The sequence below is a fragment of the Tauraco erythrolophus genome, chromosome 10 (assembly GCF_009769465.1).
Source record: "Tauraco erythrolophus isolate bTauEry1 chromosome 10, bTauEry1.pri, whole genome shotgun sequence".
Classification (NCBI taxonomy): domain Eukaryota; kingdom Metazoa; phylum Chordata; class Aves; order Musophagiformes; family Musophagidae; genus Tauraco; species Tauraco erythrolophus.
This window is the reverse complement of record NC_141474.1, coordinates 24,782,188-24,798,055: the sequence shown is the minus strand read 5'-3', so window position 1 is coordinate 24,798,055 and position 15,868 is coordinate 24,782,188. Positions and strand designations below refer to the sequence as shown.

At 56.5% G+C, this 15,868-nt stretch overlaps 2 protein-coding genes across 3 annotated transcripts; one reads left to right on the top strand and one right to left on the bottom strand.

Moving 5' to 3' along the window:
• Window positions 1–1,378: 1,378 nt before the first annotated feature.
• UROD (uroporphyrinogen decarboxylase) lies at window positions 1,379–4,701 on the bottom strand. The gene is made up of 10 exons (XM_086617161.1): window positions 4,637–4,701; window positions 3,794–3,906; window positions 3,633–3,712; window positions 3,371–3,433; window positions 3,076–3,273; window positions 2,694–2,855; window positions 2,425–2,562; window positions 2,180–2,280; window positions 1,847–1,913; window positions 1,379–1,659 (listed from the first exon to the last, which is right to left on the bottom strand). The coding sequence occupies exons 1-10, from the start codon at window positions 4,657–4,659 to the stop codon at window positions 1,495–1,497; spliced, it is 1,110 nt and encodes a 369-aa protein (XP_086473287.1). The 5' UTR covers window positions 4,660–4,701; the 3' UTR covers window positions 1,379–1,494.
• A 241-nt stretch (window positions 4,702–4,942) lies between these two features.
• Window positions 4,943–15,201, top strand: LOC104372561 (E3 ubiquitin-protein ligase HECTD3). 2 transcript variants are annotated; one of them, XM_086617164.1, is made up of 21 exons: window positions 4,943–5,272; window positions 5,357–5,517; window positions 5,965–6,057; window positions 6,329–6,464; window positions 6,905–7,020; window positions 7,293–7,406; window positions 7,825–7,907; window positions 8,281–8,446; window positions 8,930–9,011; window positions 9,959–10,141; window positions 10,824–10,876; window positions 11,203–11,267; window positions 11,669–11,772; window positions 12,106–12,225; window positions 12,575–12,664; window positions 13,001–13,207; window positions 13,579–13,708; window positions 14,156–14,230; window positions 14,462–14,543; window positions 14,662–14,733; window positions 15,001–15,201. In XM_086617164.1, the coding sequence occupies exons 1-21, from the start codon at window positions 4,943–4,945 to the stop codon at window positions 15,083–15,085; spliced, it is 2,547 nt and encodes an 848-aa protein (XP_086473290.1). In that variant the 3' UTR covers window positions 15,086–15,201. The 2 variants fall into 2 exon arrangements, with proteins under 2 accessions (XP_086473290.1, XP_086473288.1); XM_086617162.1 differs by having other exon boundaries at window positions 4,943–5,517.
• The last annotated feature ends 667 nt before the right edge of the window (window positions 15,202–15,868 follow it).

Here is a 15,868-nt window from a genome sequence, read left to right as displayed (position 1 = left end):
GCCCCACACCAGCAGCAGACTCTCTGGCCCTGGGCCAGTGGCTGTTTGGTTTTGGTTTGTTTCTTTGGCAGTGGGTTGGGGGGGGGCCGGGGCCGGTCTGGTCGGTGACTTGTAGTTAGAGAATGTGGGCTAGTTATCTGCTGTCTGGTTTGACTTTTTAATTTTTTGGAAAGTGACTTGTGTCCGCACTCCGGCCAGGAAACCAATTGTACTCGGTCTCTGTCGCCACCGAAATAGCAGTCTTCAACCAGTCTGTTTCTTTTTTCCTTCCTTTTTTTTTTTGTTTGTTTTCTTTTTTGCGTGCGTGCGTGTATGTGTGTGTGCGACCTCTTCATCTGATGTTTAATAATAAAAGGGATGAACGTTACTGCCTGTATCTCTGCTGCCTTTCTCTGAAGCCAGAGGGGTCACTGCAGTTGCTGGGCAGCCTGGGAGGAGGTGGCATTGCAGACCCCTATTGTACCCAGCTCCTACATCCCAGAGACAGGGATGGAGCAGCCACAAGGCACCCTGGCTCATTCAGGGTGTGACTCCTTGCCACACCAAAGGTCATCAGCCTAGTGGCACTGCCCTGTCTGTGCTGGCTGGAGCAGTGTTAGAGCAAGCAGCACCCGTGTCTTGATCCATCCTACAGCCAGCCTGGACTGCAGTGAGTATGCTGTGGTGCAGGATCAGGTAGTAATGCAGCCCAGGATTCCTGGGTGCTGTTGGCACCTTGGACTGCTTTCTGCAGGGTTTGCTGAGCCCCAGGCAGCCTTGACCCCTGAGGGTCTGAGGAGATGAGGAGGTGTGCATGAGGGAGAGATCTCTAGGACCAGTGGGATGGTCCCAAAGAGGCTCTGGGAGCTGGAGGAGGGTGATGGCGGTGCTGGGACCATGCTGTCTCTGCCACCATCCCAGCTAGTGTGGCAAGAGTGCTGCTGCAGCTTGTGCCTGGAGGGCTACTGCCCTGTGGCCAGCTGTCCCCCAGATGGAGTTCTGTTGGGTCTCCCACCCACTCGAGGATGTCCTGGGTCCATGTCATGCTGCACCTTTCCACCTGAGCAGGGCTGTGGCACTGCTCACACTGAGCATGGGTAGGATGTGAGCCCCCAGCACCCAGGCTGTGACCCTGCCAGCTTCAGGCAGCCCATCTCCCCAGCAGGGCCGAGCACATCTGTAGTGCCAGGAGACGCCCCTTGTGCTCTCAGCTCACAAGCCCTTGGCACAACACACTGCAGCCTGGCAGAGAGAGGCATCCCCATTGCCCCATCCTGTCCTGCAGGACAGAGCTCACCGGCTCCCCCTGACCTCACATGCCCAACTGCCAGGCTGCAAGCACTGCCTCTCTACTCCAGAGCTGGCCAGTTCCCCGTCGCCCCAGCCAGAGCCACGCGGCTGCAGTGGAGAAGGTGCTGGTTTAATGCTGCAGCCCAGCCTGGAGCGAGCCCTGTGACAACACGCTACTTGCAGTGACTGTGCCCAAACCGGAGTCCTGTTCCCAAGCCTTCAGGCTCAGCTGTGCTTGTTGATGTGTCGGGAGTGAGCGTGCACAGCCTCCACGAAGGCCCCCACGTGCTCCGGGCTCATGTCAGGGTAGAGGCCGTGGCCCAGGTTCGCGATGTAGCGCTGGGTCCCGAAACCCTCCAGCATCTTCTTCACCAGCTCGCCAATCTTCTCCTGTAGGCACAGTAGGAAACCATGCGTCATTCCCAGCCAGCCCAGGGTACTCCACCCTCATCCATTCCCAGCCAGCCTGGGGGACTGCTGGGACATAAGCTGGCATTTTGCTATGGGGAAACTGAGGCAGGAGGCCCTTAACACAGGCTGGAACTAGCCCCTGTTGCTGGTGATGGCCACAGCTCACCTTGGGTGCATAGAGAGCGCAGGGATCCAGGTTCCCTTGCAGGGTGACGTCTTTCCCGGTCTGTGTGCTGCAGCACAGAGGAAGCAGGTGAGTTGTTTTGTATGATGCAGAGTCCAGGGGCAGCTGGGTGCTTCCAGCCCCCACCACAGGGCACGTGGGACCCCTCAGTGCAGCCCCTGGCTGCTGTGAGCTCCACATAGCATGGGGGCCCAACTATCCCCACCTCTGGAGCAGAAATCTCCACGCCTGGGGATGGCTTATGATAGAGGAAAGGGTCAGGGTACCCAGCGTGGGGTGCTGCCCAAGCATCTGAGCACTGTGCCAGACTCTTACCGAGCTTCCTGGGGCTGGATGGTCCAATCGAGACCAACCACCTCATAGCCAGCGTGGGCCAGGTCACGTAGCGCGTAGTGTGCGTCCTTCGCAAAGATGATCTGGAGAGAGAGAAGATGGGCAGTAACTCTGCTATGGGTCGGGTCCCTCTCTGCAGGCTAGACAGGGGGAGGCATGTACCAGGGGATACACCCCTCTCCAGCAGCCCCCAGGTAGCAGGGTCAACCCAGGCAGCCCTGACTCACCATGGGTACCAGAGGCAGCGCCTCCTCCTTCAGCTTGCTCTTGACGGCCTGGGCGATGTCTCGGATGTAAGGCAGGGCGAAGTCCTGAAACTGCTCTGGCCCCAGGTGCCCCGCATGGGACTCAAACAGCTGGAGTGCCTGCCGGGAACATGGGGCTGGGAGATCTGTGCCTTGATCCCTCCTCCTCCTCCCAGAGGCCAGACCCCCCCTGTGCGCTGTCCCCAGTCCCTGCCCTCCTGCCTGGACCCGTCTCATGTCCCAGGACACACCTGTGCTCCAGCAGCCACCTGCCCCACCAGGTAGTCAGTGACAACATCAGCCAGCAGCCGCAGCAGTCGGTGGCTTGCCTCAGGGTGACGGTAGAGCCAGCTCTTGGCCTTGGCCATTGTAGTGGAGCCACTGCCTTCAATCATGTAGGACATGAGCGTCCACTGGAAGAAGGACAGGAGTGGAGTGAGGAGGGTGAAGGAGATGGAAAAAGACACAAGGGGCCGGTCACAGTGCTGAAGGTAGCGCCTGTGAGCACCCCAGAGCCTGGGGCACAGCTGCTCCTGCATTAAATGTCTTGTAGTGTCATGGCTGGCATCACCCCAAAGGAAAGAGCAGAGAAACCCAGCTGGGAAGCCCACACGGAGGAACCACATCACTTACAGGCGCGCCGGAGAAGCCGATGAGGGGCACCCTGCCCTCCAGGCTGTGTCGTGTCAGCGTGATGGCCTGGAAGACGTAACCCAGCTCCGCGGTCACATCCACCTTCTGTCGCAGTTTCAGCAGATCTTCCACCTCCTTCAGGGGCTCTGTGAACATGGGTCCTTTGCCAGGGACCATAACAACCTCCATGCCCAGCGCCTGGTGATGGGAGAGAACAGAAGAAGCAGAAATGGGTCAGCCCTGGACCCAGCCCCATTCCCAGTCACTGCTCCCCACCACTGGCCATGGCTCTCACCTGAGGCACGACCAAGATGTCGGAGAAGATGATGGCAGCATCCAGGGGGAATCGTCTGAGCGGCTGTGCAGGGGAAGAACTAGTGTCAGTGAGGGGCTGGGACCCCTTCTCCATGGAGGATCTGGACAAACACATGGGGCAGTGGGGTCCCCGAGGGCTGTACAACTAGTGCTAGGGTCACCAGGGTGGCCAGACCCAAGGTTTCTCCCCATCCTTATTTGGGCGGAGAGAGGGATCACACAGTCTCCCGGAAGACACTCACCTGCAGTGTCAGTTCACAGCACAACTTGGGGCTCCGGCAAGTGGCAAAGAAATCCTGCGCTGCCCGGGTCTCCCGAAACTCTGCAAGGGACCGTCATGAGCGTGACGGGGTGCGTGCCGTGCCCTCCCTCACTATCCCACCGCACGCCTCCACCTGCTCACCGGGCAGATAGCGCCCTGCCTGCCGCATGCACCACACCGGAGTGTGCTCTGTCTCCTCCCCACGCGCTGCTCGCAGGAACGTGTCGTTCTTCAGCTTGGGGAAGCCCTTGGGGCTGCGGATGAAAGAGCAGAGACGAGTTGTCACCCATGAGGCGGACAAATGTCCTGCCGGATTCCCACCACTGGGGTCAGGGGGTGCCAAGGCCAGCAGCTCGTCCCTACTTCCCGGCTTGTGGCCGCAGGAAAGGGCTTGTGCCCAGCTACAAATGTGACAAGCGCTCCCTGTCGCGGTCCGGGGACTGTTCCCGCTGGGGATCGCGGCACTCCGCAGGGAGAGGCGATGCCCGGCGCGGGGCCCTGCGAGATTGTGTTATCAGTTGCTCCCATCTGGAGAGATGTGGGGCCAGAGCAGGAAGGCAGCGCTGCCGCCGGCGTCCCCGGCTCCTATCTGTGCCGCGCAGCCCCCAGAGGCTCAGGCGCCCTCCGAGGTGGCAACCATGTGTCCCCAACCTTCCCCTGCGCGGTGTCACCGCCGAGGGGCTGCCGCCGAGACCGAGACCCGGCCCCTCCAGGGACCCTGGGCAACCGCAGGGGACGGCCGGTGGCCCCGCCGACCCGTCCCAGCGCGGGATCGGCCCCCGCAGCGCCCTCGCCGGTGACTCCGGTGTCAGCATCGTATCCCCAGGGCCGCACCAGTACGGGATCCCAGGGAAACACCGGTGTCCCCCGTGCAGACCCCGGTGCGCGCGCCCCTCCCTCACCGCACTAGGAGTCCGGGGAGGGCGGCGGGGGCGCATCTGCGCCCGCTCCGCCCCGCCGCCCTCCCCGGCCCCGGTTACTTACAGGAGCCGCTCGCTGCCCTCCATACTCCTTTACCGCTGACCGACCTCTCCGTTGCCTCCCGACGCGGCCCGCCCCACCCTCGCCCCGCCCCGCGGGCTCCGCCATCTTGCCGTAGCCCCGCCTCTCCGTACGCCGCCATCTTGCCCTGCTCCTCCATCTTCGGCAGGGGCGCCGCCATCTTGCTCGCCGTCCGCCCCATCGGGCGCCGCCATCTTGCCTCGTCGACGGGCGGGGTTTGCCGTAAACCTGCGAGTAGCGACCTCGCCGGTGCGGGGTTCGGCCGCTGTCCGCCGTGCTCGGTGCGCGATGCGGGCGGGCGGGGAGGCGCCGCACCAGGTGCTAGGCCGGTTGCGGTTCCTGCTGCAGTGCAGCGAGTGCTTCCGCCGCGCCCGGCCGCTGCCCGCCGCTCTCTGCTACGTGCCGCGGGAGGTGCAGTACAAGATCTGCAAGGACCCCGCCGCCGCCGCCGCTGCCGCCGCCGCCCGCAGCCTGCTCAGCGTCTGGGACAGCCCGGGGCCGGCGCGGGGCGGCAAGCGGGCGGCGCGGGCCACCATCGAGGTGCGGAAGGGCGGCTGCCTCCGCGCCACCGGCGAGGAGTACTGCAACGGCGCCGGGCTCTGGGTCAAGCTCAGCAAGGTAACGGCGGCGGGGGCTGGGAGGCCGCCGCGGCCCGCGGAGGGGCCGGTCGGTCCCCTGACGGGAGCCGCGTGTCCCTGGCAGGAACAGCTGGAGGAGTACAAGAGCGGCTGCGAGCTGGAGGAGGGCTGGGTGCTGGTGTGCAAGCACGCCGACGGCGGGGACCGGCTGGTGCCGGTGGAGTCCACGGAGCGGATCCAGCGGCAGCAGCAGCTCTTCGGGGTGGATTACAAACCCGTAATCAGGTGCGGGGCCGCCGCTCGCTCTGTGTCGCCGCTTCGGGCTTCCCCGGCTCCCCCTTGCACGGCAGAGAGCAGGGGGGTTCTCTCCTCCCGTTCGCCCGGGCGCAGCTGCGTGGGGTTTCGATGCGCTGCCCCTCAGCCGTTCCTGCCCTTGGCTGAGCAGCCCTGGCCCGCTTGGCCACATCTTCCATGGAAGTGAGGCAAGAGGGTTGCCAGATGTGGAGTTAACTGGGTTTGGCTCGGTCACTGTGCTTGTCTTCTCCCTAGTGGGGTGTGGGCTGGAAGAAGTAGAGATAGTTGGAAAGGAAAGGGCGGCAGATGAGGCTAGAGATGATGGATGGAGTGCAGTGCGGCTTTAAACCAAATTCTTCCCCTTCCAGCTACTCTTTGACCACCAGCCCCTTCTCTCCCCTGGGATTTTCTTACTCCCTCTTTCTCTGGTTGTTTCAGATGGGAGCAGGTGGTGGATCTGACGTACTCCCTACGCCTCGGAGCGAAGCCCAAGCCCATGGAGCAGGATGAGGCCGCAGTGGAGAAGCTTCGGTACGAGCCGTTTCCCAGCTTCTGCTGCAGTTGAGTGCAAGCCACTGTCTCTCCCTGGCTGCTCAGACAGCCGTCTCCTGCAGACCAGGGAGAGAGGGGGAAAGACAGGCAGCGGGGAACAGCTCTGCTCAGCACAGTCTTGTCCTAGATAAGCCTGCACAAAGCAGAAAACAGAGCAAGACCAAGGCAAGCAGGACATGGACCTGCCTTCCCTGACCCGTGAGCCGTCTGCCCCTGGCTCTCCAGACCCATTAATCTTCTTCCTTGGTAGGTTTGTGCCCCCAACATGGACTTACGAATGTGATGAAGACCTGGTGCATTTCCTGTATGATCACATTGGGAAGGAGGATGAAAACTTGGGCAGCGTCAAGCAGTATGTGGACAGCATCGATGTCTCGTCTTACACGGTGGGTTAAAGGGACAAGGCTCCATCAGCCCTGCAGTGTCATGAGCTGTGTCATGAGGCTGGAGAGCATGGATGGTGCTTGGTGTGCTGGACTGTGTTTGAGGATGTGGGAGAGAAGCTTGGGTTGCATTATGCAGCATATTGTGCAATGTGGACCCTGGAGGGGCTGTGGTTTGAGAAGTAAATGCTAATATTAGCTGCTAAGCTGATTTTAGGCAGGGTTAGATGTTCTGTGCTGTGTGTTTGTGACCCCAGAGCACCTTGGAGGGTCAGCTCCAGCGTCTTGTGTGCTCCGTACTCCCTGTGTCTACCTGCAGCCCAGTAAAGGGAACAGGCCGGTTTGACGCCCTCTTACTCTGAGATTCCTGATGAGAGTAATTGCTAATGGGAAGTTAATTCTACCCCCATCTGATCTTCCTTTCATTCACTGCCCTCTTCCAGGAGGACTTCAATGTGTCATGCTTGACCGACAGCCACGCCGACACATACTGGGAGAGTGACGGGTCTCAGGGCCAGCACTGGGTGCGGCTCAACATGAAGAAAGGCACCATTGTCAAGTGAGGCACCTCTCCCCTGCGCGCTGGCTCAGGGCTGGGGCGAGCCCTGCAGCCCCCACTCTCAGCATGAGTCCGTCATGGCCCAAATTTGCCCTGTGCTCCCTGCCCCTCAGTCCTTCCTCTGGCTCTGGGCTTGAAGGGGTCTTAGTGTTGTCACAGGTACCTGGGGATCCCAGCACCAGCTCTGTGTGCTTGATAACAAGTGTGAGCGGGGACAGCAATGGGTGTTCAGATGCAGTTACTGTCTCCTCATTTCATGCTTCCCTTTGCAGGAAGCTCCTGCTGACAGTGGATACCACCGATGAGAACTTCATGCCTAAGCGGGTCGCTGTGTATGGAGGCGAGGGAGACAATCTGAAGAAACTGAATGATGTCGGCATTGATGAGTGAGCAGATGGAGGTGGAGAGGGTAGCGAGGCCCTTGCAGGGGCCAGAGGTGCTGGACACCCTGACCCTAAGCAGTCATACCAGCACCAGCCTGGCTTAAGAGGGCCAGGGCTTTGGCACAGGCATTTTCCATCTTTGAGCTGTGGGTTCACTCTGCCTACAATAGCAGACACCACAATCATCAGGGCTCTCCTGATCCGATTGTGGGACCCATCGGGATCATGTCGCCTGGACCTCAGGTACCAGAAGGTTCAGGCGTTCAGCATAGGCCATGTTGTAGGCAACTGGGTCTGGGTTCCTGCTGCAGGCTCCCATTTCCAAAGATGCAAACCCTCTTCCCTTACAAGCGACGGGGTGGATTTTGACAGGATGGGCAAGGGAACGGTTCTGCAGCCCTCCTCTGTGCCGTGTTTGCAGGAGCTACATTGGAGATGTGTGCGTCCTTGAGGACATGACAACACACCTGCCTGTCATCGAGATCCGGATTGTGGAGTGCAGAGGTATGACTGGATGTTATGGCCACATCCATTATGCACCTGTAAGATACTGTACATTAAGAGTTTATTCCTGTGGCTTGTACTTCTTGGACCTCTGGGCTGTTTCAGATGAGGTGCAGAAGAACCATAGGAAACTCCACAAGGACCTGGAGGTTTGCAAGCTCTCAACTTTCATCATATCTTTCTCTGCTTTCAATTTTTTTTTTTTCTTCTGTAAATGCTCCACTTCTTCACAGAGGTAGTTCAGGCTCTCAGTGCCCAGCCCCAGAGCTGGTGAAGCTGATCACATTCCTAGTGCTTTTACTCATAGACCTCCCACGCTGAAAGACTCGCTTTCTCCTGGTCTTAGCTTATCATCCGTGGTTTTCCTTGGCAGATGATGGGATTGACGTTCGTCTCCGAGGCATCAAAATCAAATCCTCCCGACAGAGGGACTTGGGGCTCAGTGCTGACATGTTCCAGCTGCCCAATTTAGTGCGCTACCCTCGCCTAGAAGGGACAGACCCTGACCTGCTGTACCGACGGGCTGTGCTCATTCAAAGGTACTGCATGGAGGGAGGCAGACATGCAGGGTGGCGTTGCCTGCAGGGATTGGTGCCAGCTCCAGCACCAGTATGGCTGGAAGCTGTAAGGCTGCGTGACTCCCCTTGGGACAGGCGTCCTGGACCCTGGAGAAAATAGCAGAGTCATTAGGGAACAAAGTGCGCTCTCTGGGGTAACTCCCCTACATTTCCAGGGGAGTTTTGCATCTCAAGTTCACAGTGTCTCGTGTGTCCTAAGCACAGCATATCAGTATGGTGTGCGGGGCAGGTGCATGCAGAGTCCCTCGCGAGGGGTGCAAGGTCCTTGCAGTGCCCAGGGAGCAGGAGTTTGGTACCAAAGATTCTGTGATGTGAAAGACCATGCTGGACTGGGTTTGGATCAGTCATTGCTTTTCTGCTTGTGTCTGAGGGTGTCTGGTCTGGAATAGGCTTGTGCAGATCCTGTCTCTCCTGTGTCGCAATTCCTTCTTCTTCGGGATTTAGGTTCATCAAGCTCCTGGACAGTGTCCTGCATCACTTGGTGCCAGCCTGGGACCACACTGTTGGCACGTTCAGCAAGCTGAAGGTGAGCGATTCCTTCTGTGTCTTGCGGGGCCTCAGTCTGGCAGGGTGATTGTGCTCGGGCTGTGGCAAGGGAGGCAGGCAGTGCTTGTTGCCTTTAAAGCAGCTCGGGGGAAATACCTGGCTAAGCTCAGTTCATTAAAGCTGTGAAAGGTGATACTGTTTAGAGGCCAGTTTCCTGCTAAAACGCTGATGTGGAAACATGTAGCTATGGGGTAACAACTAGAATCAAACCAGAGCACTTCATCCTCAAAAGGACTTGGACCATAGCGGCACTGGACCAGTGAGCTGGACACACATCCCCTCTGAGATCTCAGCCCAGGACACTCCGTTCCTGCACTTGCTGCCAGCAGCTTTGAGCTGGCTGTGTCCAAACAGCAAGGCTTTTCCAGTAACTTCTGTCTGGCTTCAATAAGCTTTTGATTTCCATCTTTCTCATAAGACTGAGTTTGTCCTTCCAGTTGTCTATTTTCCTTACATCCTCTCACAGAATATATGTGCCGGACGTTGCTGAGGTAGCCCTGTTCTGTGTGTTTCCAGACCTGGTGTCAGAAAGCACTGTAATTCCTGTGCTGGCTCAACATAGGACCCAAAGCGTTTGAGAATTCTTGTTTGTTTAGAGGAGCTTGCTTTGATTACAAATAGGAGGAACAGTTAGCCCGATGTTCTGGTGAGAGTGAGGGTGAAGGAGAGTCCCAGCAACACTGGAGTGTGAGCATCAGCTGATGGAGAGAGGACCAGGCTTGGTATTTGCCTTAAGCCTTAAGCCAGAAAGCAAAATCTTTCAGAGGCAGAAGTGGAGCAAATATTGTCAAAGAGAACATGTCAGTGTGTGGAAGGCAGTGGCCCTGGGAAGGTGAGAGACCTGGCGGTGCAGTGGCTTCAGCAGGAAGTAGGTGACATGTTTTGGACACTGGGCACTTCTGATGTTTTGGACATACCTTTTGGCAGCATATCAAGCAGTTCTTGCTGCTGTCCAAGAGGCGCACAGCTCTCATTACCCAGTGTCTGAAGGACTCGGAGACCAACAAGCCCAATTTCATGCCACGGCTCTATATTAACCGACGCCTGGCTATGGAGCACCGAGACAACCCTGCCCTGGACCCCAGCTGCAAGAATGCTGTCTTCACCCAGGTACTGTCCCTCCTGGAAGGGTCTCTGCTGCTGTGGGGAGTGTGAGGTGCGAGACACCGCAAAACCAAAATGAACCACATAGAGGTGGGTGGAAGGGACAACTTGGATCTGGAGATACCTAGAGTCCTCAAGGCCTCTTCATATGACTCATAGGCTCTACAATTGCACGTGCTGATGATCCCATATCCAGGAATAACATCTAGGAGGGATTTGGGATCTCTGAGTTGAAGACTCTATCCTGGATGCTCTCTGTGGCATGTTGCTAATGCAGGGCATAACAATCTCCTTACACTAAAAGGGCAACAAAGAATTCTTGTGTGACAACAATAACACAGCTGCATACGGTCCTGTACCGCGCTTTTACAGCAATGCTGGTCTTCTTACTGTCATTCTCCCCCACCTCCAAAAGATCTGTTGCTCTATGTGTGCGCAGGCAGCCCAGACTGTGAGGTTTAATGTGTGTTCAATGTATGTCCGAGGCCAGAAAGCTCCATACAGTGGTTAGCATTGTAATTTATGTTCCCTTTCCAAAAACAAAAGGCTCCTAAACTGTTTAGAGATTGGCTTTGGCCAGTATTTAAAGGTTTGGGGCAAACCGGATTTCTTCAGGTTTCCTGCCTCCACCTGGCACCAATTCCCCTGGAGAGGAGATACCAGCCGTGATCTTCTCTGCTTGTTGCAGGTGTATGAAGGTCTGAAACCATCAGACAAGTTTGAAAAGCCTCTAGATTATAGGTAAGCAGTGTCTGGGAGAGGGAGGGGATCATGCAGTGCTGAGAGCTGTGACCTCTGTCACAGCAAGGTGTTTGGGAAGCCTGTGTGTGTCCTGTGCTCTGGAGGAGGTTTGCTAGGGCAGGAGCCAGCTCAGCCATGGGGTCGGGGCCTGTTCCCCAAGGTATCATCTCCCTGCTGAGGATGCTGCTGTCCCGAGATTGAGAACTTTCCTGTCCTAAGCCCAGGCTGGTCCACACTAGTCCCCTGGTGTCCCTGCTGTGCTTGCTGCCTCCCTAGCATCTCCTTGGCTTTGAGCAGCACCTCAGGCGATGCCTGGCTCTCCACAGGTGGCCGTTGCGTTATGACCAGTGGTGGGAGTGCAAATTCATCGCAGAGGGCATCATTGACCAAGGTAGGGGCTGTGTGAGGCAAGGGCTCCTCTGGAGCAGAGTTGGGGGTTGGTGGATGCGTTACTGCCCATGGAGGAGAGAGGGAAGGCTGGTTGCCTTGTCCTGCCACTCCTGGCTGTGTTCCAGATAAGAAGTGCTGCTTGCTGGGATGGGGTCCAGACCTTCATTAGTCACTAACAGCAGCTCTGACAGTGCCAGTGCTCCCTCTGGCTGTGCTCCACAGGCCAGGCAGGGGTGTTATTTCTCCTGTCTTATTTCCTCCGGTCCCATAAGGTTCTGACAGGAGCCTCTGCTCAGCCCTGGTCCAGGTTGGACCAGAATTCCTCATCTTTGCGCCCTAACTCTGAACGTCGGCACATGGAGAGTTCACATCACTAAAAATGCCCTTCTTTTGGGGTTGCAGGTGGTGGTTTTCGGGACAGCCTGGCAGACATGTCGGAGGAGCTTTGTCCCAGCTCAGCAGATACCCCCGTGCCTCTGCCCTTCTTTGTGCGCACATCCAACCAGGTGCTGTGGGTTGGGATATTTGAGGCAGATCTTTCTGTGCCTGGCAATGCGGTGCTGTCCCTGTCCCCCTGCATGCCAGGCACATACCTACTTTCCCTGGTCCAGAGCTTTTCCTCGTAAAGGGTTGGGTTGGTTGCTTTGTGGCATCTCGTTTCAGGATATGCTGACAAAGTGCCTGGATACTTGTGTCTCACTAAGAATATTGTCAAGGAGGATGGGGTGGATTTAGTCTACTTCTATTGTGAGGAGTGCCCAGAGGCACTGCAGGAACTGAGTTTGTGGTGCTTTGTGTCATGAGATCATGACTTGGAGTTTTGCCTCTCACTCCTGTAGGGTAACAGCACTGGAGAAGCCAGGGACATGTATGTCCCCAACCCCTCCTGTAAAGACTTCCCAAAGTACGAGTGGATTGGGCAGATCATGGGAGCAGCTCTGAGGGGCAAGGAGTTTCTGGTAAGCTTTCAGCCCTATAACTGCATGGAGGTTTGCTGCAAGCGGAGTCATTAGCCTCCTTCTACAGCCTGTCTGACAGGAAGGCGTCTGTGATTACATGCTGGGACAAAAGGTGTTTGGCAGGATTTGGGGCCGAAGAGTTAGGAGAGCTCACAGGCTGAGTTTTGGGAGATGCTGCTGGCAGTTTGGGAGAGGGTGTCTGGTCTCTACTTGACTATGATGAGCTCTGCATGTGGACAGGGGGAGCAGGAAAGCTCCTTTATATCTGTCTGCACTGTTGAGCCCTGTCTCCATCTTTGGAGATGTCTCTTTTCACACAGCCTCAGCAAAATCCCTCTTCTCTTTCCAGGTCCTGGCTCTTCCTGGCTTTGTATGGAAACAATTAACAGGGGAGGAGGTCAGCTGGAGCAAAGACTTCCCAGCTGTGGACTCCGTGCTGGTGAGAGGGACTGGGAAGCTGTGCTTATCTTATTTCTTGTGGCACTCAGCAAGGTGGTGATTTGTCTCCCTGTCCCTGTGGTGTACTTACTTCCTCCTGTGATGTGTCAAAGAAACATGCACATCCTATAGCTAATATGGAGATGTAGCCATGCTGACTGCTGCTTCAAGCATGCAATGCCCCAGGGTCTGCTAAACAGCTCTAGGGCAGCATATCCTATGCTGTGCTGCTGTCACAGTCACTCCATCCCATGTCTGGGAAGGGAGAAAATGAGGGCTCAGGCACACCACTGCCCACTGGGCATCTCTAACAAGCACTCATCTGGGGCCTGGGCAGGTGAAGCTCTTGGAGGTGATGGAAGTCATGGACAAAGACACCTTTGAGTTCAAATTTGGGAATGAGCTGACCTACACAACGGTGCTGAGTGACCAGCGCATGGTGGAGCTGATCCCCAATGGCAGCAGCACCGTGGTGCGCTACGAGGACCGCAGAGAGTTCATCCGCCTGGTGCAGAAGGCTCGACTGGAGGAGAGCAAGGAGCAGGTAACACTGTCTCATAGCATTAGTGGTCATTGAGTCCCCAAGTCTGTTTCTGGTAAAATGCATCGTGGTTAGTGTCCCTGTGCTGATCAGTGCAATAGTAGGCAGCCTGTTTTGGTAAGGTCCAGGGGCCCCTGGAGTTGCTGAGAAGCAAAGTGGCTTGTAGCAGCATGGGAGACACAGGGGTTTATTCCCAGTTCTGACACATGCGTCCTGATTGAAAAGGGGTACATCTCTGTGAGATCCTGTTCCCCTCTTCAGATTCCTTGGAGCCTGTGTGTCACACAGCTCGCGTACAGTCCAGTTCCTAGGCTCAACCACAAGCCAGGAAAACAGGTAAGACATGCAGTTTACTTGTCCTGTCTCATTTTCAGATCATGGCCATGCAGGCTGGGCTGCTGAAGGTGGTGCCACAAGCTGTTCTTGACCTCCTCACCTGGCAGGAGCTGGAAAAGAAAGTCTGTGGAGACCCTGAAGTCACCGTTGATGCCCTGAAGAAGCTCAGTAAGTGACGGGCTCTGTTGAAAATTCTTTTCCTGAAAACAAGATGACTGTCTTCTCTCTGTACTGGGACAAGGAGAGGTGTGGGAGGCAGATATTAGCCTTTATTACAGCGAGAATGTGGGCCTGTATGCTACTTGCCCTTAGCTGGGTGCTGATAGGGGCAGGGGTGCCCCTTGTCTCCATGCTGGGCTTCAGAGGAGAAGTTGGGACATCCCTGGGCTGCCAGTATCTGAGCCTCTGTGGAGCTGAGATGTGGATCTGGATGTGCTTTCTGGGAGAGCCCTGACTGCATGTGTCCCTCACACCTTGGGTCTATGTGCTCACACGCTGCAGGTTTCTTCCTGCTCTAGCAGAGGAGTTCTAGGTGAGCAGGGGAGGCCCTGCTCTAATTTATTCAGGAGGAGCTTAGGTCTTTATTAAACTCCTTTTCTGTGTCCTTTCTGCCAGCCCGGTTTGAGGACTTTGAGCCCTTGGACACCCGTGTTCAGTACTTCTGGGAAGCACTGAACAACTTCACCAATGGTGAGTGATTTGCTCTGCCTCTACGTCTTGTGCCATGACAGCCCCTGCATGCTGGTTGGGAACTGGGAGGGTGAAACCACCCTCATTGCTGCCTGGGGAACAGATGGGAGCCAAGGAAGCAAGCAGGTGGGCCAAAGGAACTGCTCACTAGCGCTGGGGTTACCTAGAAGTGGCTGTACTCCATCTCGCATCCCTCTAGGGTCTGCTGATGTCTTTGCTTTTCCTTCACAGAGGATCGCAGCCGCTTCCTCAGATTTGTCACTGGCAGAAGCCGCCTTCCAGCACGGATCTACATCTATCCAGACAAGATGGGGTGAGTCTATTCTGTAGACTGCAAGGCTGACAGATCCCACATCAAAGGGATGTGCGGTCTGGTCTCCCCTGTCTCATTGACCTGCTGGTTCTGACCAGTTTGTCATCTTCTCCTCAAGCTCTGAGACGACAGATGCTTTGCCGGAGTCGTCCACCTGCTCCAGCACCCTCTTCTTGCCCAACTATGCCACGTAAGTTTTGGTGCTTCCCTACATCTGGGGGACTGTGTCTGGGCTCTCTTCTTAACCTTGATGTTGACCTGTAGGGCCCCATTGCTTTGCCACGCTTATGTGCCCCCAGCTGTACCATGTGGCTGCTGTGATTCTCTCTGTGAGCAGCTCTTGAAGCATAACCCCCACCTCAGAAAGCATCTTGTCCTCTCAGCTGGCAAATGCAGCAATGGAAACTCCTCCTTGTCTTATTTTTTTCTTTCTTTTCCCCGCTCCTGCCATCCCTAGAGCCAAGGTGTGTGAAGAGAAGTTGCGCTATGCCGCCTATAACTGCGTGGCCATTGACACAGACATGAGTCCATGGGAGGAGTGATGTTGCAGCCTGACTGAGCAGCATGGACAATCGTTCGACAAAACCGGGCAGTGGGAAGAGCTTCCTTGTGCCCCCCAGGATGTGTATATATAATAAACGTATAGGTGTGAAGCCTGGCTCCCAGCATTGGTAACCAACATCTCTTTGGACATAGAATCATAGAATGGTTAGGGCTGGAAGGGACCTTCGAAGGTCATCTAGTCCAACCCCCCTGCAAGGAACAGGGATATCTCCAACTAGATCAGGTTGCTCAGGGCCTCATCCAACCTGGCCTTGAACGTCTCCAGGGATGGAGCATCCACCACCTCTCTGGGCAACCTGTTCCAGTGTTCTACCACTCTCATGGTAAAAAATTTTTTTCTAATATCCAATCTGAATCTACCTCCCTCTATTTTAAAACCATTACCCCTTGTCCTATCACAACTGGTCCTCCTGAACAGCCTCTCCCCATCTTTCCTGTAGGCCCCCTTGAGGTACTGGAAGACCGCTATAAGGTCACCCCGGAGCCTCCTCTTCTCCAGGCTGAACAGCCCCAACTCTTTCAGCCTGTCCTCATAGGAAAGGTGCTCCAGCCCTCTTATCATCTTCGTGGCCCTCCTCTGGACCCTCTCCAACTGGTCCATGTCCTTCTTATGTTGGGGGCTCCAGAACTGGACGCAGTACTCCAGGTGAGGTCTCACGAGGGCAGAGTAGAGGGGAAGAATCACCTCTCTCGACCTGCTGGCCACACTCCTCTTGATGCAGCCCAGGACGCGGTTGGCCTTCTGGGCCGCAAGAGCACAT

Excerpts from the sequence above, each read along its gene's own strand:
- UROD (XM_086617161.1), bottom strand. The coding sequence starts at position 4,659 with ATGGAGGGCAGCGAGCGGCTCCT. Across the intron at positions 3,434-3,632 it reads GCTGTGAACTGACACTGCAG|CCGCTCAGACGATTCCCCCT; the intron begins GTGAGTGTCTTC and ends TCCCCTGCACAG. Across the intron at positions 2,856-3,075 it reads TCGGCTTCTCCGGCGCGCCT|TGGACGCTCATGTCCTACAT; the intron begins GTAAGTGATGTG and ends TCCTTCTTCCAG.
- LOC104372561 (XM_086617162.1), top strand. The coding sequence starts at position 4,943 with ATGCGGGCGGGCGGGGAGGCGCCGCACCAGGTGCTAGGCCGGTTGCGG. Across the intron at positions 12,226-12,574 it reads TGAGGGGCAAGGAGTTTCTG|GTCCTGGCTCTTCCTGGCTT; the intron begins GTAAGCTTTCAG and ends TTCTCTTTCCAG. Across the intron at positions 14,544-14,661 it reads ATCTATCCAGACAAGATGGG|CTCTGAGACGACAGATGCTT; the intron begins GTGAGTCTATTC and ends CTTCTCCTCAAG.